We start from the raw sequence: 23302 nt of genomic DNA, 5'->3' as shown, positions 1-23302 counted from the left end.
AGCAGTGAAGAACATCTAATATCACAGAGGGATCTGACACGCAGCTGAGATATTTTTAGGTGCTGACTATAAAAAGGACTGAAAACAGAAAGAACTTCTTTGTTCAAGACGCTTTTGATTCCTGGGACAAAAAAAAAAAAAAAAAAAACCTAAGCAGACCATTTTAAACTTAGCACCAAGAAATAATTATAATCAGACTAAAAGCATACTAAAAATGCTTCTATTCAAATGTAGTGCGCAAAAAAAAAACCCAGATCTTGATCTAAACAATAAAGACTGAGTATAACACTGACACCAGGGCAAAGCACCGACTCCTGCTACATCACAATCACCCAGCAAAAACACTATTTTAAGATTTACTGTTATCTGCAGACAAAAAATAGTTTTAAGACAAACTGTGTAGATTCATGGACCTTGCAGCAGAAACTCAGTGGCCTTACAACTTGCACATGAACACTTTGAACACCAGAGAGCAGTAGTGATTCGCACTAACGGTAAGGCAACAGGGGATCTGACTTCAGTCCTAAAACATCTGACATTAACAACAAAAAGTGCTACCATCAGTTTAGGTGATATGACCCATATGTGTGTGTGTGTGTGTGTGTGTTCTTTTGTCCAAATAAAAATGTTGCTGGGTCAGAATAAAATCAATCTGAGTAGGAAACTACTCCGCAGATGCTTTCAGTTACAGTTTAACCGGCTCATACGCAAACCAGTTGAAGACATCAGTTTTGCTATTTTGTCTTTACTTAATATGTTATACACATAATTACAATACAAACCCTGTAAAAAACATGCTATAAAACAATCACAACTGAGACTATCACCATTGAGAATCTATACTGTTAAACTGACAGGAGACAAACGCTCTGGTTCACTCAGGTACAGGCCACGCTATTCCTCCACTGAAGATGTCACAACTCAACGCTGTTGTATGCAATGTGAATAGTAAAAACAATTTCTATTGTTTTCCTGAAGTTATAAATATGCTGTGTGACCTCTGCTTGAGAGCGTGTAATGATCACCCCTGTCAGGAGCTCGATGTGTCGGTAGTTAGAGGAGAGCTGAAGTGAAAATAAAGCTTTCAGTGTGTCTTCTAACACATGACACTTCAGAAATACTGACTTGGCTGTTGGTGAGAATAGTCGCAACAATAAGACTCCAGAAATAAAAGTAAGACTCACATGCCGTTCCTTGTGTTTGAACATCTCTTTGCGTTCTTGATAGTTCACATTTCAAACTCTAAATCCAAATTTCTTACCCCCCCCCCCCCCCCCTTTTTGTTATTTACATTTTCTATTTTTGACAGATGCCCCTGTAGGTTTGGTGCTTTTGTTCCCTCCCCTCCCTCTACCCTCTACCTCTCCACTCCCCTGCCTCTTCCTGCTTTGCTCGTGTATTTATGCACACAGATCCTGGCCTAAAGTAAACAGGCAGCGCACAATAGCTCATTCCACGGGCTCCACTGTAATTCAGCCCTCTGGCCAAGATCTGAGCCAAACCAGCAATAACATGCTAAATCACTGAGTCCTCTAAGACACAGGACCACAGACTGGGAAAGCTGGGGCAGTCCCTGATTACACACACAATGTATTTATATGCTGTACATGTTCTATACAGTCATGTTCGTGGGGTGTATTAGACCATTATGGGCAGGTCACAGCCATGGGACCTCAGCAGAGAACTCCATACAAAGAAAATGATTGATATTTCCCTAAACACACAATATGAGGCTTTGTTGCACTGTAATCCCCCCTTTCCCAGAACCCGTCATCCCTCCCTGGAAAACAATGGACCCTAACTGAAAAGTGGTGGCTTTTCCTGGCAGTACACCAGTAAATGACATGTTTAAAGTACTGAAATCAAGAGGGGGAGGAATGTCTGGCGTGTCCCAGTGAACTGAGATGTTTGTGCCACAACAGCCATTTTGTCTCCGTGGGAATTCGCTGTGTCACCTCCGCACTGGACGCTCTCTTATTTACGTAGACCTGCAGAGAACACAAACATGGGAAGAAAGGAAGATGGTTAACATTCGTCGGGGCAACTCGCACGCAGACACGCAGACATTTATGCACACACACTTCCCTGGATGAATGTCTCCTGGATATAACTCCCAGTAGATTGGAGGAGACGAAAACTTCCTCCCTCCCATTAGAGACGGAGCTGATTAAACTGTCAAGAAGCTAATAAAATATTCATCTCATGTTGGCAGAGAATTATTACATGACTTCCCAGACTTATTGTTATTAAGTCCTCTGCACAACTTAATTGATTAATCCAATTTTAGTCAGATTTTTTGTGTGTTTTTCTCCATTTGCTTCTATCAGTTACTGCCTGCAGCGTTGAGATGCACATATACTGGTACACCCACACATACACACACATATTCCCTACAGCCCTCTGACAGGATGTAGCATGTCTCGGAAAGACATCTACTCCCCAGACATGACTCAAAGCCCCAGATACTGAGCAAGTGTTTGCACAATCACTCAGAGTCAGTGTTGTTTTGTAACATCCTGGATCCTCATCAAATTCTAAAAAGCTCACACTGGAACAAGTGAGTTGAGATTACTTGTTCTGATTATTGAACAGTTGTAGGAAAATCAAGGGATCCCACTCCCAGCAAACACTGGTAGGACAGTGACGTTGAGTCCCTGGCCAAAAATCGTCACGGCTGGACGCCAAAAACGGCAATGCAGTTTGAGGTAGAGAGCCCGATGGTGACGGTGTTTCTACGTCCAATACAGGTCCATTCAGAGCCTCTCTTCTAAATCAGGAAATATTGATCATATTACACATCTATTTTTTTAATACAACATTTTATTGACAATTTATTTGTTTGGTTGTGAAGTGGTTGTGATCAGAAGGTAAAACTGTGACGAGCACTTCAGGTCCAAAGACCAGTATTACTCGATGCCCATTTTTTGAATATATAAAAGATGCCTATGTCATTTAAATTCATCAAGTGTTTCACTGTCTCATTGTTTTAAACCTGTGATGTTTGAAAGGGCCAAAAGTCTATCCAAGTTGTAGTTAGTGGCACATGGGAGAAGTAGCCTTTGCTAGAAAGTCAGGTGACGTGGCATGAAGACCGACAAACTTTATAAAGATAAGTAAGCCCCTTTTACACTGCCAGATTTTATGCGAATGTTGGGTCGTTTTGCCGGCAAGCTGCGAGCGTTTAGACACACAGAGCCAGATTGGCAAGTTGATCCAAGGTGCCCAATTTTCCGCCTCGTAGGGTAGACATATTGACGGAACCTTTTTGGTTTAATAAGAACGAGGCGCCTTTCTGCCACGGGAGGGGCTATTGAATTCTTGAAATTTCGCCACACTCCCCGATTTTGTTTTTATACTGCCAATGCTGAAAGAAGACTGATTGGCTTAAAATCTAAAAAGGGCTGTAGAATGAGTTGGATAAAGCACTGAGCTTTCACCTGGGACACTGAGGTTCAAGTCCTGTGTGGGTCAACGTTAGTTTATTATTTGGACATATTTTGATGTTTCTAGGATGCTTAAGAAAGACGTCCAGCTGATGGCCAGGTAATGCTGCGTCTTGATTTGACGTTCAAATGACGGTCATTTAACGTCTCAGTGTTTGCTGGGATGTAACCTTAAAGAGGAAACAGTTACATACAAACAGGCACAATCTAAACTGTTCATGTCCGCAAAAGGCAACAGATAATGTGAATACTGACATGCACCTGTTCGTACAGTCACAATTAACGCACACAGAGACACATATGGTGGCGTGACACATTCATACTTACAGGTACATGGGCTTTAAGAGGAGATGAGATGGTTTCTCATTGACATGGTAGAGTGGGAATGGGTCAAATCCACCAATAAAATCAACTGAAAACAAAGGATTAAACGTATAAATTATGGAGCAAACCAAAAGACAGACAATAACAGAATAGAACACTGAAATAAATGAAAAGACATGCACGATAAAAAAAGAAGATAAAAACACAGATGAATGAGAAATGAAATGGAAACTAAAGACACAGTGGGAACAGATGCATTGCAGGGATGTTGAAAGGTGGGCAGCTTGCCAAGAACAGTACAAGTCTTTTTTATTTTTAACAAATAAAAGTCCACCAAGAAATAATAATAAAAAAAAATCTCTGCTTCAACTTTTTATCTGTGTATCTGCCTGCGGCTACAGGCAAAGCTCAGGAACAGGTGAAAGCTGGCCAGCTGTCAAAATAGCCAAAGCCTTTTTATCGCTCAGAAACAGAGGTGACCTTCAGCCACCGACCGAATGCTCAACCCTCTCTGTTTATTTTCTCACTTAAGAGTTCAGACTCTAGGCGATGTGCAGATGAGCAGACCAGTGTTATGTCGCATGAGAAAGAGAGAGGGACACGCTGGCAACCAAAGTGTTGTGTATTTTTGCACAGATGCAGGGAGATATTTTTGAGATGAAGGGAAAGGCTCGCGGCTCCAGAGGGGGAGAAAGGGGAGAGAGAGAAAGAGGGGAGGAAGGGGCGCGTCACGCTTGTCGGTCTGACTGACAGGGGGAGCCAAAGAGATTAGGTTGGAGGAGCGCATGTGACAGAGGCCAGCATGTCCAGGAGCTGTGAACACCACAAGGGGAGGGAAAAGGAGGAACAGAGATTGGACCTGATTCAGTGGAAAGAAGACGACAAACAAAGAGTGGATCTTAGTTCAAGAGGATGACAAAAACAAACAAACTGGCAGATCTGTTACTTTCTGGGAATCAACAGCTGTGGGGGAAAAAGAGACACAGGCCAGCCATGGAAACTACTGTAAGGCCAAATCAGTTCCATCCTGATAAGGGGAGGCAGGGGTGGTCTGCTGAATACTGATAGGTAGGCAGGATGAGCGCAGAGAGCCACAGGGTGCTGCAGGGAGGTGGCTGTCCCTTTCCTGTGACCCTGCCCTGGTTTCCTGGGATTCTCTGTTTCATCTGTACACCAGATATACATACACACACACACACACACACACACACACACCACCCACACAGACAAACACACCCTGCTCTTTTCTGTACCACTGATTTTCTCATTATAAGCAGGTGGGGACCCAGTCCCTGCTATGATAAGCTGTGCTGAGGAATACACTCAGATGATAATGATGGTTGCCATTTTTAGACGCACTCGCAGCTCTAGGGACGGCGGTGTCGGTCGGTCGGCGCATCCGTCAGTCTTTCAATCCAACACTTTGGTTCAGAGTGAAGTATTGTGACGAATGTTGGGATGATTGTTGTGAAATGTGGCACAGATATTCAAAGTCTCTGGAGGATGAACTCTAATGACTCCTGACTTTTTATGTAGTGCCACAAACATGTCAAATGTTCATTTCATGACAGGAAAATTAACAGCCAAGTTCCTGTCATGTGTCACAGGAGAGCAGTTCAATCATTTTATGATAAGTACTCATCTTAAAGAGCAGAGTCTGAGCCTCAACAGGTGCCCTTCACTTTCACTACCTGCTCTGAATCCAATGCAGATATGAAGTGTCAAAACACTAGTTGCACCTTTTTAAAAGCTTCATCTATAACCCTGTGCTCCATCCTTCCTACGTACTTTATAAGGTATGTCAGCCTGTTAATAGCTGTTGAACCTTTTCCCCCATTAATTATTACACACACTGGTCGGGCCCTGACCTTTATCTTCTGTGCAGCTCACTAAAGGTCTGACAATCTGTGTGTGTGTTTTCCACAGTGCAAAACTGAGCACTGCCATATGTTAGGTGATATCTCACTCTAATGTGCCTCACCATTTGGGAATGTTTGAGACTTGCCTGAGCAATCTGTTCTTTATGCTTGCTCTGTAAACAGCAAACAACGTTTTGAAAATGAATGTAAAAAGCTGCTGCGATGAAATGGCAGAGAGCTGCGAGTTCAAATGGGCTGTTCGCTCTCAGTAGGTGCTTCAAGCACTTTTCAAATGTTTTGGCATTTCAGTGCGGATGGCACACTTTTACAAAATGATCAGGGAACGCCAGTAAGGACGGAAAACTCAGCATGAAACAGTGTATTCAATTCAATAGACTGGCCCCCTTATTTCACCCATCAGCAACTATATCCCCACTGTTTATTTATTATTTACATTTTCAACTGTACAATACTGACAGCTGGAAAAAATGCTGTGCAATCACTCAGCTGTGCAACACGTTCACTATTGTTGCATTTATATTTAACACACATTTTAGTATGATGCACACATTAGTATGTAACTCGAAGGCCTCAATTGCACAGGAAGCGTATTGCAGGTTGAAAAACGTGAGGTGCACCACACTGCCTTTTTAAAAAAAAAAAAAAATTTAATGCCACTAGTAAAAAAAAAAAATCCCACTTGCTGCACCTTTTTATTGTTACCAGGCAACCACAGACTCACCTCCTTATTCTAACCTTCCCATGTAATCAATCTACTGTTTATTTATTTATTTTAGTTTTTTGACAGTAGTAAGTATCTAGTTCCTAAAATTCCTAAAAGATTTGCTGTAGCTCTGGTTGAGGGTGAGAGTCTGTCAGCAAATAGTTTGTTGGGCACAGGGAAATGGAGATCTGTGTGGGTATATGAGACCCTAAAAAAAGGGTCAGGTGTACGCCTCCATGATTGCCGTTTCCAGGCATATTTTAGGATGACTCGGGGGCAGTTCGACAACCTGCCGTCCATCGGTGTGTACAGCTCTGAGTATCCAGCAACAGCTACCACCTGTTTCTCCTCCATTGTTTACCAACTGTAAACTGGTTGTCGTGACTACCACAGAAGACATGCTGCCTCTCGAGTCATCCAATTGGACAATGGGGAAAAAAGATGAAGAAAAAAAGAGATGACATGGGGCATTTTTCCACTCTGAGCTGAAGTTTTTTCAACTTGAGGAGTTCAGAGTGCTCCAGCAAAAACACCAGGCACCTAAAACGCAGAAATGCGAGGTGCGTCGCAACGCACAAAAAGCAAAAAGCTTCATTCTCATCAAAAACAATTAGGAAAAACCCGCCTCCAGCTACTAAAATGCTTTCAGTGTGGTAGTTCATGTTTTCCTATCTATCTTTCTATCTCTCTATCTCTCTATCTATCTATCTATCTATCTATCTCAGGTGATGTATGAGACATATGTCATGTGACGTTAAATTATGTTAGCTACAAACACACTTATTTTAAGCCAAACCATGTTGTTTTTTTCTGAACCTAACCATGTGGTTTTGTTGCCTAAGGAAGTAAACCTAAAGATTAAGTTTTTCTTTACCTGTGTTCAAAGTTCGTTTTTAATAGACTGTATTCATTTATTGAGTGAAAACTGTAGATTTCATGTGAAAACTGGAGTTTATTTAAAAGACGTAATGACTGTAAATTGATGCACCATCCATGAACATCCAAAACTGATGCTGGAGGGTATCTAGAGCGTCACAGATTGACGTGTAGGGCCACTGACCAAGTGTTGGTATTTAACAAGCTGGAAGTGAGAATGTGTTGCCTATGCTGATATACAGTGAAAGAATAACTTTAACGTGTCCCTGTTTCATCTTGCGAATCAATAAAGTATTTCTGATTTGATACTGATTGTCTCCAGTGCGGATAGTGGCCTTGGAAACAGATATTGGCAGCTGCTCAGTTCATGTGATCCTGTAATACTGACAGAAACAAGCTCAGTTTCTCCCAGGCAGAGGGAGCAAGCTGGTTTTCACTTGTGTGGACACACAAGAGAAATGAAAGGTATGTAGGTCAACAGCTCAGGCATCTATGTGGTGCCCCTAAACAAGCAGGGAATAATGACGATTACATCTCAGTTCAAGTGCAAACTGGTTGAAAAATCAGAGGATCTGTGTTGAACCAGGTGAGAAACTGAGTCAGTGTACAGTTTACTACTGCATCTACTGCTGTGTGTGTGTGTGAAGGGCAGGCGAGCTGACAGTGAACTGAAACACAGGCACAGAGATAAAGGGAAAAAGACCGGGAGGGAAAAACAGGGTTGGTGAGAACAGAAGAGCGGACAGTGAGGAAGATCAAGAGAGAAAAACAAGGTGAGACAAAGACAGAGAGATAAAGTGCAGACAGATAGTTCAAGACTTCTGAGCTTGTCTGTAACGCTGGAAAAGGTGAGTTACAAGACACAGTTGTGGTCTCTCCCTTTCTCTCTCTCTCTCACACACTCTGAATTTAAGGGAGCGCCTCATAGTTGGCTCTGATCTGCAGTGCTGTATCTCCGTCCTCACACACCATTACACAGGCATCACTGCGATACAGGCTCCTCATTTACTTTTAAGACCAGTTTAGCTGTTTTATGCTTTGTTATTTTGCATATGAAAACTTCAGGTATGTTTGATTGAGAGTGTATTTAAAGTTAATCATCCATGCAAAGAGGAGAAAGTTTCCAGGCAAAGATCCTCTAGAAAGTTTGTCTGGTCTCATTATGTTAAAATGAAAATGACCAGGTCAAAATGCAGCTCAAAGGCTCTGCGACACCACACAGGTGTTTTTTAACATGTCACCAAGCTCTATGTGTTAATACGAGTGATAAAGATGGAAACTGTCAGGCCCTAATGAGTGTAAGAAAACTAGGAGTGTCAATCAAGCCCAGCGTGTGCACGCCCCAGTCAGGCAACATAAGTGAAAACACCTGTGTGGGTGGATTACTTGTGTGAGGAGGCTTTAACTGAATAAATACAAACAAATAACGTGGTGTAAAAGTAAAATGATTGTGACAGTTTACTATTTTGCAAGCTGGGAGTCATAAAATTTTACCTTCCTTTTTTTTAAAGCCCAGTTCAGACCAATGATTCAAAACCATCCTAGAACGTTGCAGAGAAAAGTTGTAGCGGTGTGAACTGGCCAGTCTGAGTCCGACTCCAGCCGGCTGATGGTGTCACCTGCAACTCAGCTAGTCAAATCGCTGGCAATTGGTTTTAGAATGTAAAGCACGTCACCTGTTTCAACAGCTGATCGGCTTGTAGTGAAGTCCGCTGGTCAAGTCAAACTGACCGTAGACATTTCAGTCCTCATGGTGTGCCGGTGTCAGACAGTGGTTGCTGCTGCTGCTCACTCTGTGTACTTATGCCCCCTCCACACACACTTTCTCACTGACTAACTAATTGCTTAGATATTACAGTGTTGTATCTAATATGAATACAGGCCATCTGGTGCTCGTTTTGTTTGTTTTTCACCGTTTCATCACCACTACAAAGGCAACTGTAGCCAGTACCTCAGTATCTAACATTATCCTCATCTATATTTTAAGAAACTAATTATATTCAGCCACAAAATCAGCCTGACAAGCTGGAAAACAGAACGGAAATACAGAGAGTTGTCACAAAGAGATGATACACCATCTCATCTAGTTGCATCTGTGTGGACCAGCAGGTTTTTAGAACATTGCAGAATGGCGCATTACAAGTAGTTACCCGTTTCAACTCGTCTCGTCACAAATCCTTGGTCTGAGCTGGGCTTAAGAGCAAAAATCTTATATCCTAAATCTATATTTTGTATTTGTCTCTCATTTCAAGAAAAGATATTTTTTCTTGATTGTAATACAGTCAGGCGGCACAGTGGTGTAGGGTAAGCAAGAGGGTGCCTGGTTCAATCCCAGGAGGGAGCCCCTCCGTGGGTTTTCTCCAGGTACTCCGGCTTCCTCCCACAGTCCAAAGACATGCAGGTTAATTGGTGACTCTAAACTGGCCATAGGTGTGAATGTGAATGGTTGTCTGTCTCTATGTGTCAGCCCTGTGATAGTCTGGTGACCTGTCCAGGGTGTACCCTGCTTCTCACCCAATGTCAGCTGGGATAGGCTCCAGCCCCCCCGCGACCCCCAGCAGGATAAGCGGTTATGAAAATGGATGGATAACTGTAATGCAATCTGTCCTACCCCCTTTTACACTTCCTGTTCGAGGCAGGATGTCATGCCATTATTCCACCTCGTCATTCTGTATAAAAAGGTACAATCGACAGTGATGTCTGGCCTTTAAGCCGGCAGCAGCAGAGGTAGTATCAGCCAAGAATCAACATCTTTGTGTAAAAGGGACAGCAGGCAGGATGATTAATTGTTTAGAAAGTGCTGCCCAACACATATGTTGTATGTCACCCCAGAGGCTGGTGATGTTCCTGTCACACCCGTCATGCCTCTTTTGCTTGTGGGATGCCTGCCTGCTGTGTAAAATCACACACAGGGCTCACCTGGCAGAGCAGGCGCCCCATGTACTAAGGCTGTGTCCTTGCTGCAGGTTAAAATCCAGCCCCGCGGCCCTTTGCTGCATGTCATCCCTTCTCTCTCCTCATTTCACTCTAAAGCTGTCCTGTCCAATAAAGGCAAAATGCCCAAAAAGAAATCACACACTGGGACGTCATGATGCCTGCATTGTTTGGTTCTGTATAAAAAAGCAAAGCCAGTGTAATGAGGGTTCTTTGTTGAGGCCCTATCGAGGACTTGACACACTCTTGTTTCTGAAAGCATATTGATTTAGATTAGAAACATGCATCTTCCTTAATTAGCATGTTATTTCACGCAAGAAAACATCATGTATAACATAATTTACAAGCACTAACTACAACTTTAATGTAGATATTTTTTGAAGTAGTATTCAAGTGTCCTGCTGTGTCATGACAGTGCAACAGAGAATTAACATGCACAACACCAAGGAGCCTGAAACTAAAGCAGCTAAATGGAACTCAGCCATCATCCATTCTGCTATTTACACCCGTGTGTTTCTTGCTGTGGCTTGTCAAAATGTGTTTAAAAAAGAGCTTCGTATTTCAAAATTTTCTCCGTGTTTGACGTCATTCGAAGCACTATTTTGAGGTGATAACGTGAAAACGAGGGCGAGACTTTAATTTAATGTTTTGACATTTTCACTCTCTTTACAACCTGAGGACACGGCGCCACCTACACATCTGTGCATCCCTCCAGTGTCTCTGTCTGCTGTGGAGGATTTTCTGGGGATGTGACTCAGCACAGAGGGCGGCAGCATAATTAGCAGACATGCTAAAGCGAGCTTATCCCGGCGCTAGGCTTCTAACTCCATGACCTACTTTACAAAGAGGATTTTCCCCACCACTCACTCTGTCGGTGTGTCTGCTCACCACCGATAACTCTGTGTAACAAATTCACACGCACAAATACACACAAATGCCTGCGCGCCAACACTTAGTCAGTCACGCACAGTCGGCCAAACACACACCCATAAATACAAATGGTATATAGGTATGTGTGAGTGTAAATACACACCTGCGCTTACAGAGTGACAGAGGGAGGTGCATCAAATGGGAGATCACACTCACGCACGCAGTATGAGTAATAAAGCCTGAAAGCCATGTCAAACCCTGAGCTGATGGTATATGATGCTTGTTATTCTGCCCATTGTGTCTTCTTGGCTTCTTACGAGTGTGTGTGAGATTGTGTGTGTGCACGGGTGTGTGTTTCATTCCGCTATTCTTTACGCAAGCCTGAGCACTCAAATCTAACTCACTCGTCTCCCTGGAGAGTGAGAGAGTGCTCGGCGTGAGAGGAATTCCTGTCTTATCTCCTTATTCGTGAAAAGCTCGTCTTGTCTTGTGTTGTTTGTTCCTGCATATTGCCCCGTCTCCCCCCCCTCCTAGGCTTGCTCCTGACAAACACCTCCCTCTGTTCCCCTCCATTCTCCTCTTCCCCGCTTTCTGACCCTCCTGAGGATTCTCCCCACCTTTCCTCACTTGGTGAAGCGCAATCAACTGTGGAAGTTATTGACCAGCAAGGCGCTTAATGAGGCTGATAAAATGAGGGACCAGAGACCTCTAACTTTTTACAAGCACACCTCATTAAAGCTTCGAAAGCCAGAGATGGGAAAGAAGACAGAGAGAAGAGGGAGGGAGAGAGAGAGCGCGAAGCTTTCTTAAACACACTAAAATTGGATTCTCATACATGGTTATTCCAGCTAGCTGTGAAGAAATTGAGAACGGGAATAAAGCATACGAGAGAGAAGTAAAGAGACGGAAAAGTTCTGAGTAGGAGGAGAGGTGCTGAGGCAGCCAGGGAGCTCAATGCAGAAACTTGCTTTAATCTACACATCAAATGAGAGGGGGGAAATGAGAGCGGCAGAGTGCCTTAGCTGGTTTCTGTGCTGCTGCGAGTGTGTGTGTGTGTGTCTGCGCACCTGTGTCTGCATGAACACATTTGTGTGTGTGTGTGTGTGTGCATGCAGGCAAAGGGCTGATTACAATAACAAAGAGCTAGCGGCTGGAAGCGATGTAGCAGCGTTTTACTCCGGCACAGCCTGGATCAGAGAAGAACCGCCAGATAATTAAAACCAATAAAAATCACACTATGTTCTGTTTTCACCCAAAGCTTTTTTTAACCAACCTTTCCTTATTGCTCCTTTGTTATTATCTCTTTCTGTCTTTGTATGGATAACTGTCTGCTATGAGTTTAAAGGAGCCGTGTGCTGGATTTAGTGGCATCTAGCAGTGAGGATTGCAGATTGCAACCAGATAATACTCCTCCTGTGTGCCAAGTGTGAACTCCCAGTTAGGAATCCTTCAGGGTTCATTGTTCTGGAGGTTTTTACCGGAAGCCGAATTATCCACAGAGGACTTCTACTCTCCAAAACAAACAAACAAACCTGCAGAATTAAACTGAATAAAGCAGCTTCACGTTACAAATCTGTGTTTTTCTGGTGCTGTTTGGCTTGTCACAGGTTGCCTGTTAACTACGGTAGTCGACATGAAAATGTGAGTAGTGTTTGGTTTGTCCGATCTGGGCTACTGTAGGAACAGTGCAACATGCCGGACTCTGTAAACTTGGATCTGCCACCTATGTGGGTATACACGACTCAGTCTAAGGTAAAACACAATCACTTATTTTCTAGTGATTACACACAAAAGAAAGCACATTTATTATATTTAATTTGTGCCAATATATTCCCCTAAATCCTTCACACTGGACCTTTAAACAAACACAATCTGTGCCAACAGTCCACACAGGGGATGAACAGAGCTCAAATGTCACAAAAACAAAAGGAAAAGTCAATGACAGGGAAAGTCCTTTTTTATTTTAGTAGACTCTCCTCCTGCTGAAATGGTATTGCCCTCCAGGGATTACTTAAGGGTGACTGGTGATTAAGTGGTACTGCCCAGAGATGGGGGGGGGGGCTGGGTGGTGATGCTAACCACTCACAGCCAGTGAATCTCTGGTATGTGACCACCAAAGGACTGGTTGGACTTCTATACCGCTTGTCTACAGGAACACACACGGAAACCACATCAAAAATCCCTCAAATTACAAGAGTCTGCTGTTTAAGATGCAATTAGTGCATGTACTGCTTTGTTCATTACGCCGTGTTCAAATCAAATTAGAGTTTGGGTGTCTCACAAAAGGGACTGACATGATTACAGCCAAGCTCCAGATACTTCATAATTAGTATTCTAACAAGCACGTACAGTATGTATGAATATGTGCCTGAGAAACTCTATTTAATCTCAGCTAATCCTCACAGAGAGTTTACACATTCAGTTAAAATTTACAAGGGAAAATATGTAAAGGCAGACTCTCATGCATGTGGACATCGCTACGAGAGTTACTGCGGTGCTAATCAGATATTTATGACTGCCACTAACCCTTAGATCAAGTGCTTCCTGCCCTCTGATTGGCTAACCTCCAGCACGACCCCTGACCTGCTGCCTATGAGGTCACAGCAGCTGGGTCATTTATCACAAGTGTCTGTCTCTGGTTTCTCCTTCTTCTCTTATGACTCATTTCACGATCCCCCGTCATCTTGTTCCTCGCCCTTTTCTCACTCCCTGCTTGCTTCATGCATGACAGGAAAACAATGAGACTCAACTCTTGCCCTCATCTGACTCCATGTTAAAGGTTTAACACAGACTAATGCACGGCGACACAGACGGGAGAGTACTGAGACACAGAGCCACTTCAGAGGAAGGATGCACATGTTTGACTAGCGGTGTTAGAGACAAGCATGAGCAGGGAAGGTGTGTGTGTGTGTGTGTGTGAAGAAGAGGGTGGGGGAGGTGCAATCCTGCGGTATAAAAACACCCACCCTCGCCAGGCAACAGACAGCTGGAGTGACAAACACGAGGGGCACATGGAGAGAAGAAAGTGAGGAAAGTGAAAGCCAGAGTACATTAAAGGAGGTTTACAACAACAGTGAGGACCACACAGGGTGGCGAGGAGGAGAGATGAGGCGACGAGACACGTGAAAGAGAAAGGAATGAATGGGCTGAAGGAGGTGTGGAGAGGGAACACATGGCTCCTTTAGTTCTGGGATGGGAGAAGGGGAGAGAGAGAGGGCCCAGCTGGCGTGGGGGAGGAGAGAGGAGGGAGACAGGGGAGAGCTGGAGCGGTGATAGTGTAGGGAGGGATAGGAAGAGAGGGAGATGAAGAAAGATGTAGCCCTGTTCTCTTCAACTCGGGTGTTTTCCATCTCAGTTATGTGAGTGGGTCCGAGTGTGAATCATTAATTGTTGCAATGATCTGTTCCGAGAATGATTGTGTGTGTGTGTGTGTTTAAGGGTGAGGTTAAGCGACTCACAGCTGTCCTCCTCCTCAGTGATGGCGCTGACAACATAGCAGGCATACACGAAGCCCAGGAGCTGTGAACACACAAGCAAACAAGAGAGGTTAGACTCCACAGGGCTGGCAGTGAGCGGCTGATAAACAGCTGTGTGTTTGCTTTGATGAACCAAAAAAAAAAAAAAGAAGAAGAAGGTAATACTGAACATCTGGAAAAGAGTGAGTTTTGAGGGGATGCGGCAACAAATTTGAGAGATGGTGTCTGCGTGCTCTGAGGGCAGATGATGCAATATACTGCAAAGAACAACACTTGAGCTGAAATGATTTGTTGATTATTTGACAGGAAATTAACTGCAATTCATTTAAATAATCAAGAGATTGTTTCAGTCATTTATCAAGGGTAACTCAAGGGCAAATATCAAGCAAGAAATGTGAGTCTATTTATAGCTTTACAGATTCCAGCTTCTTAAATGTGTAGATTTTCTGCTTTTCTCTGTTTTATAAGACTGTAAAGTGAATATCTTAAGGTTATAGAAACAAGCAACATGAAGACATCACTTTGTATTCTGTAGGGGTTTCACAGAATAGGTGACAGCTGTTGACAGCGTGCATTGTTGTAGACTTATCACTTGTCATCTGTGGTTTTAGCACAGCGCAGTAATGGAGCAGTAGCTATGCATCTACAGCAGATAGGGGTGCTGTGAGTAGTGGCTGTCAACATGTCATAGTTGTGAGTTGAGACGGCCTTCTAACAATATAACTTAAGGTGTTGCGGAACACAGATTTGTTTGTACTATAGTTTTCTGTGTTACACCATGTTAAATAAACATAATTTCAAGTATTTAGAGAAGGAAAGACTCCCACTATCCTGGCAAGAAGGCAGTCACAGTTGTATTTAAGACCTTTTTGACAAGAATTGGTCATTGATATTGGGGGAAAAAATATCATATACCTCCCATGATTAACTGATTAGTGGACCACTTTTTGGGAGTAGTCGTGGACATTTTAAAAAATACGCTTTAAACATGGGAAAACCCGCTAAAAATAGGCAATAGACTCCTTTCCCATTGCCAGTAGACCAGAGCCGTGTACACGGCTCTGCAGTAGATGTCTGGAGAACAAGTCAGTGAACAGCAGCATAGGGTTGTCATGAGAACCGATACTTCGGTACCAAGTCGATGCCAACACGCAAAAAATTTGTGGCCCGTCCCGTCCCTTTAACTGTAATTATGAGCCCGAGCCTGGTTTAAACCCGACATTCTTTTTAAGGATACAAACGTGGCCATTGAAGGCTGACTCTTGCCTTTCTTTCCATGACAAGCCTTCGTCATGTGCCTCTTAAGTGTCGAGGTCCCCGTCTTTTAGCTGTCATACCAGCATCGCGCTGCACTTGGTACACTTGACGAAGCCGACACACACGTTGTCACCGTCGATTCCTCACATGTGCGCAGCCAGTGGCGCCCTCAATTTCTGTTTTTTGATTTTTATCATGGTATCGAATGAGTATCGAGAATCTTGGAAATTCACTGGTATTGGTATCGACTGAAATTCTGGTATCGTGACAAGCCCACAGCAGCAGCATAGAGGCCTGTGAAAACTTTACGGTGGTTACTTCTTTTTATACATCTCTTACGTACTCAGTCTCTCTTTCAAACTCGGCGCAGAGTAATTTGAATTGGTGTTTGAGTGCTGCTTGGGTGGAGACAGACAGTATTTTGTGGTGGCGCGTCATTGTATGTCACCGGTAAAGGAGCTAAAATTAGCACGGTCACCTGGGTGTTGTGTTTCCATCGATGCTGATCAGAGCTGAAGCCGATAAATACCTGTGACTACTGTAGAGTCATTTGACCCAGGTGTGAATGCCCATTGTAACCTTTCCAATTACATAAAAAAGCCAGATGTTAGTGGTGTTATTGGGTTTTTTTATACAGTGGAAAAGGGGCTAGTAGGTTGGTGAACATAGTAGAGTGTTCAGTTGCCTCAGAGACAGATATTTTCCTCAAAGGTTGGAGCTAAAAGAAGAGTGAATATTGGACTAAGATACATCAAGTGTCTGGAAACAAAGACACAAGGAATATTCAACTATTAACCAAAAGGTTTCCTAAAGGTGATAATAAGTCAGGGTTGGGTTCATAGCTCTACAGTGCTTTACTGTAATATCAGCGCTTGCAATGCTTCAGAAGTTGACAGGGCGTCTAGAGTGTACATATAGTAGTAGCTCATATGCTCAGACGCAACAGACAGCGAACACACAAAGTGACTGTACACCGATGGACGTGCAGCCAAACAGTGCTTAGAATAGCCTGTAGAACTGGCAGATGGCCGTCATCAACTCAGAAACAGACACAGGGAGAGACAGACACTGAGAGACAGTCTCCCTCCAACCAGCCGTCCATCCATCATTTGGCACTCTGCCATGCCAATTAAAACAGCGTTGGGCACGCTGCCCTCCTCGCACACTGGGTACACAAACACAAAACCCGAGGGGGGATCGACTGTCTGTGATGGTGGCTATTTATATAGCATTCATTCAACCTATAACTTAACTTGCCCTGCATAATTACACAAGGACCAAAGATGTCATGCACTTTGCAGGTCTTTCATCTCTATCATTTGGATTTTATTCCTGTTTTTCACATGTACAGTACATATGGCCCATATTGAAGTTCATCCAGATGTAGATTAAATGTATTATTTATGAATGAAGCGCAGGTGTGGCGTCTCGTAGAAAAGGGAACGGGTCTGTCTCTGTGTGGGCTAGATAAGACACACTTCTCTCTGCTTCTCTCTGCTCCTCTCTCACTCAGTTTTTTCTCTCTAGTATCTAATTGCTGGTCTCACCCCATCCATTACAGTGGCGGTGAAATGGAGGTGAATTAGCATATGTATAAAGCCAGTGTCAAACACAAGATGGTGTTAACAGCAGGGGGCACACCCTGTTTTCAACTGCATTGTGTCTGTGTGTGTTTTTCCTGTAAGAGTGTGTGCCAAGGATGTGTTCGTATGAGTTAATATCTGTGCATGTGTGCATGTTTGTTTAAGGGCTCTGATCGCTGTTGTGGTCTGGGATTGAGTCAAACATAGTAAAGCCAATATGTCACACCAGACGAGGCTTGAGACTGAGGCTATATTCACACTTAAACAATTTCATTTTAAAAGCAGTGTTTAAAGTGAAAACTATCTCTGCACAAACAAACCTTTTAGCACCGTTTCAGAAATAATCCCAGTCCATACTTTCACACCTGAAAACGCACATTACTATAGAGCACTTTTTAAAGTGCTTCCTTTTAACTCATCTAACCCATTCCATAAATCCACCCCACACACTGAAATACAGACTCTTCAAAGTTGTATGAACAACATGTTTTTTTTTAGATTTAATTGTCCTCTTAAATTATAACCCCCTCCCTGCCACAAAACATTTTTGAGTGTTTTAAATTTAACCAAGCACCCTTTTTTCAATGCATGTGACTTTAAGAACAGTGTGTTCGTGTGCTCCTATATCCAACATTATGTACAATCCTAATGGCTTTTTTATTGTAATATGTGTAATGTATATAAATCGCTTTTATAGGTGTTACCCCAGACCTCCACACAGTAATTAAGATGCAGTAAATTGAGTGAGCAGTAGATGATATATAGTGATTAATGGTCCAGTATGTGTCTTCATTTTCCCATAACTGCAATGCTCCTTGCCAGCTGTGATTGAATGTGACTTGTCTGAGGTTTCCAGCTGAATTTGTGATCCAGTACCACTCCCAGGAATCTTAATTTGCAAATATCAATGTATATAAGGTTGAAATTTTAGTACAGGGCTACCCAGAGCTTTACAATCTGTCCAGAGAACAAGTATTTTAATAAACACTTAAAAAATAATGCCTGGAAGAAGATCAGCTCCGAACTCAAGATCTCTGGTAAGCATGCTAGGATACAGAGCTGGTTGTGGTCACTTAGCCATGTCAGGTGCAACCTGCCTCCAGGCCGTCGAAAGTTAGCACAGAGTAGGCAAAAGAGTAGCCCAACCTCGTGTTTTCCTGATTGTAAAAGAAATGTCATGTGTCCAGGCCCCAAAATGATCAAGGCAGCAGAGAACATAAAATTGGGAGTTGTTGCAAAGCAAGTACGGTAAGACTGATAAGACCCAAAGAGGAAGTGAATGTGGCTGTCTGAGTCATTGTTTTCAAAAGTCTCTGTTTCTGTATGTCCAGGCTAAAATGCAATCTTGGCATTTTCAAACTGACTTGGGGTCAGCAGCATTTTCTTTAAAGTTTTAATGGGGTTAAATGTAGCAATACTTACATGTTTTATTATAACTCTTTATTTTAAGTATTTTTAAATGTTTAGACAAAACAGAAACACCATAAAGAACATTGTGTGGGGGCACACCAGTAAAGTAATCATAAGTCCACGTGTTAATGTCCTTTTATTGTCAAGACATTCACGGTGAAGCTGCGTCCATGTCTTCACTCCACTTTCTGAGGAATAATGCTCCACTAGACCTAGTTACATGTCTTAAAACAAAAATGTATTGGTGTAGATGTAGCCTGAGAGAAGTGCAGAATGTTTGTGTAGTACATACAGTCTAATATCTATAAATGACAGAGTTAAAGGAGGGGAGGAAAGAGTGAGCTTTCATCAAAGAAATGTAGTCGTGAAAACCACAAAGACGTCGAGGTGAGGATGAAAGGAATAATATAAAGTCAGTTTTAAATCTAAAGACGCGCCACCGCCCTGAGGATGAAAACCACACAATACAACTGACATACACTTTTAGCTTCACTGCACACTCATAAATAGCAGTTGTGTACTGACAAATCTAACACACCAGAAATTCCATGAAATGTAATACCTTTAATCAGTGAAAGGCAAACCTTGTGAGTGAGCCTGTCACTGCTCAGTAATGGGAAATCAGCACCATTTCTCACTCCACGACTGATAACTGCTGACAGCAAGAAAGTCTGGACGCTGCTGCATAGAGACGGACTATAATATATCTGCTCATGTCTGCAGTCTCACCATGGGCTGATCTTAAACCACTCAGTCTTCTTCTTTTCCTTTCTATGGCTACGGTACATTTAGTGCAATGCACAGGGAGCTAATAAGATCAGAGTTGGTGGCTTTTTGCTGGAGGCAATGCAGTCCTCAGCCAATATAGGTCAGTGTCCTCAATAACAAGTGACAATTCCACTTATATATCCTTGCATATTAAATAATCATGCTCATAAACCCCTCACACACACAGTCCCCAGCTTTCTTCTTTGACTTCCCACTGTCACTTCTGGAGTTCAGGGATCATTTTAGAGATTGATGTCAAATTAATTAAGCTCATAAAGCCCCCGAATGTCCTCTGAGGCTCGATGTCAGTCTGCCTGTGAGGACGTGCCAAACTAAAGCCAACTCATTTAGCTGCCAATCATTTGGGGTTTTTTTCTCCTTGCACTCTGCACTTTATTCTTTAAGTTAGTCACTTTTTAAACACAGGTCTCGACATCACTGTCACTCAGCAGTCTGCAAATCTCCGCTGTTATCTTTTCTCTCCTCCTCTCTGGGTGTCCTTGTTTTATTGTTGCTCGAGCATTAAGTGCTGCCCTCCTCTCTGTCTCCTCTGCAGGTTTTGGAGTAGTGGACAGAGATCTGGACAACTAAAAGAGGGAACCAAAAAGCCAGGAAACCGGTCACAAAGAGTTCAGGGCTAGATGCGGGAAAACATCAAAAGCAAAGCTGTCCTCCAGTGGGTCTTCATTTACTATTTACTATGTTGCAGAGGAAGCGGAAGGAGGTATTTGTGATACTTCAGCATTATTGGAGTTTCTTCTCTCAGATAATGAGGGCCAAAAAAAGTTGAAGGCTCACACATTCATGCATGTGTGCGTGAGAAGAAGGCCAGCTGCTGAGCTAGAAAAAGAGGGTTACTTGTATTTGCATAGGCTAATGAAGGTCAGGTGTATACTGAATGTGCCAGTCAAGAAAGACACATGACCTCCTTTGACAATGCACACTCACTCACAAACATCAGTCTACTCGACCTGAATCTGCTTCATGATTAGATGCTTGCACTTTTCACAGTTACAACTACAATAAATCAGGTTTACAGTCAATTACACTGATGTCTGTCGAGTCATTTCTACAACCAAAAGAAAAATCAGTCTTGCTCACTGCAAACGTCTTAACAACTACATCCTATGTATGTGCGTTACTTGATTGTCAGAAAATGTATCAACAGTTTTGATAATGGATTGATTGTCTCAGTGGTTTAATGAGCAACAAGATTAACAGTCAAAATACATGAGACATGGATGTGGTGTGACACATCTGCCACAGCAGAGTGTGTCCATTGTGATCAACTGATGCTGCTAGACTGACCACAAAAGCCGTGCTTGCCCACGCAGGCGTCGCACAGCTCAACGCTATTTTTAAACAACTGGTCTATTTTTTTTTACCGCACTGCTCTGCAGCCATTCAACATAATACTAGAACTGCACAAAAAAAAGGAGTATGATCTGTTTAAAAAAGGTTCAGATGAACACCTCATTGTACCAGAGGCAATGTGAAGCGGCAGAGCAACCCTGTGGGTGTTTTTACATTTCACATTCAAATAAATCAATCAAATCAGTGCATGTGTAGTAGTTGATGACACAGTCTCAGTTTCCAAGTGCAATTGCATTATCACCTGGCAAAACACAAACCCAAACAGTGAAGCTGGCAGCAACCACACACTACAAAGACAGAGTCTGTGTAGCAGGTAAAACCCCTGCTCTGCCATGCCTATGTCACGAATCTCATCCATACCCCCTGTATTTTGTCTGAAAGAGTCTACAGTCATGCCAGCAGCTCTGTGAGGCTGTACTTGGGCACAGTGGCACTTTGACCTCAACGCAAACACCTGCATATTAACATACTGATGTTAAGTGGTATAACGTTTACCATCATTGTTTAGCATGGTGAACAAACTACAATTTGGCCTGATGATGGTGCTAAATGAAAAGGGCATCCCCTCTCGAGGGAAATGAATGTGCGAGGAAAATGTTGGCCAATTCATCCAAAAATCAAGACATTTTACTTGAAACCACAAATGTCAACCTCATGTCCGCGCTAGAGGAAAATTCAGAGGATAACCAAAGGTCAAAATCGTCTGGGAATCATGACTGTCTGTAAAAAAAAAATTGTGCCAGTTAATATATTTGAGGTTTTTTTTTTACCTGCTGGTGGCGCTGGAGGAAAAGTCAGGGGATAAGTATGTGTAAGAGATTAATCCTCAGGGGACCATCAATGTTTGTACATAATTTAATGACAATCCATTATAAAGCTTTAAAAATATTTCCATCTGGATCAAAGTGGCGAGCCAGCCAACCGACAGACAGACTGACACTGCCATCCCTCGAGCCGTGCAGCAGGCGTGGCCAAGAATACCAAACACTTACTGAACCTGCTGTATATCTCTATCTCTATCTTTTATAACACACTAAACTGAATCTCTTTTGGATTTTGCCGCTTGGTTGAACAAAACAATTTAAAGATGCCACCTTGGGCTCTGGGAAATTTTGATGGGCATTTTTTAAAGCATTTCCAGAAATTTTACAGGCACCTAAGTAATGATTTAAAAAAAAAAAAAAAAAAAAAAAAAAAATCAGATTAATCAATGATGACAAAAACTGTTGGTTGCAGCACTATATCTGTCTGTTGTTTGAGATCAGGTGAATTTAAAGGTGCCTCCTTTCTACAGCAGACTGGGCTGGCCACATGTGTGTGCAGTGACAGATATCTGAGTCGATCTACAAGCTAATTAACACACTATTGATTGCATCTCAGTGTCAGGAGAAAATTCACCTGGTGTACTATAATGAAAGGAATTTGCAGGTAAAATAGACCACATGGGAGAGACGAGGGGCAGAAAGAGAGAGGGGGAGAGGGGTGGTTGCAGATGTCTTGCAGGTTAATTACACAGGACTTTCTGCCTGACAATAAGGCGCAGGCGTCTCTGCAGAATAATTAGATGTGTGTGTTTTTGCATGTGGGCAGCTGCATGTTTAATGACAAAACATGATGAGATAGGGACTGCAGAGACCACATCCACCTGTTCTTTTCTACCAGCCCCCTCCTCACACACGTAGATCTATACAGCTTACAGGACCACGTGGGGTTTTTAAGTGTCTGTGGTGCTGATTTGCATCTTCCACATCGAATAACTGCAAATAACAGCATGCTGATGTCAAAAAACATGACACGTAGACACAAGAGGCTGCCCATACAGAAACAAAGCCTTGCCCCGCGCAGAAGATTTTAGATGAGGTCTGACTTAGTGAGGGGGAGAAAAACGAGGCTCTCTGGACCAAAAAAACAAACGGACAGAGGGCGAAACAGGCAGGTAAATAAAACAACCAGTACACACTCAACAAGCAGGAAGAGAAGCAAACATGCCGCTGTAGAAGGTTTACTTCTTTAATGCTGCTTGTTCTCCACTTTCAAGTTTGCCTCTGTTCCCTCTTCTTCTTGCCTCCTCTCAGAAGTTTAAAGAGACCAAATATTAGAGTAAAATTAATCTGAGGAAAATCCACTTCCCCGCAAAACAGATTAACAATTAAAGCTCTTGGCAGAGACAGCCTTTGAAGTATAATGGCGGGCAGTCATGTTTTTATGATGTACTGCGAGTAGCCTGACACAATATTCAGTGGCCCGCTGGAGACTAATTCTCTCCTCTGGTCTTCGGGTCTTTCTCTTCTCCTCCCTGTTTTTGGCAGCAGCCAGCAGACCTAATAACTGCTCACTACTGCATCATCAGCCTTTTAATCCCGGGATCTTTATAATCCTTTGAAGCAGATGCTGTAAAACTTAC

General features: G+C 42.9%; 1 protein-coding gene across 3 annotated transcripts in view; it reads right to left on the bottom strand.

Moving 5' to 3' along the window:
* Positions 1-128: 128 nt before the first annotated feature.
* Positions 129-23302, bottom strand: part of nkain4 (sodium/potassium transporting ATPase interacting 4) — a 60708-nt gene continuing 37534 nt past the window's right edge. Inside the window, exons 5-7 of one of the 3 annotated variants that reach the window (XM_050065716.1) lie at positions 14489-14549; positions 3771-3855; positions 129-1988 (exon numbers count right to left, since the gene is read on the bottom strand). In XM_050065716.1, the coding sequence (XP_049921673.1) occupies positions 1979-1988; positions 3771-3855; positions 14489-14549 (156 nt within the window). In that variant the 3' untranslated portion in view covers positions 129-1978. Of the gene's footprint in view, positions 1989-3766; positions 3856-14488; positions 14550-23302 lie in introns of those variants that run through there. The other 2 variants (XM_050065718.1, XM_050065717.1) reach the window with 2 other exon arrangements.

The sequence above is a fragment of the Epinephelus moara genome, chromosome 16 (assembly GCF_006386435.1).
Source record: "Epinephelus moara isolate mb chromosome 16, YSFRI_EMoa_1.0, whole genome shotgun sequence".
NCBI lineage: Eukaryota > Metazoa > Chordata > Actinopteri > Perciformes > Serranidae > Epinephelus > Epinephelus moara.
Note: the sequence above shows the minus strand (reverse complement) of the source record. Positions and strands in the feature narration are given on the sequence as shown.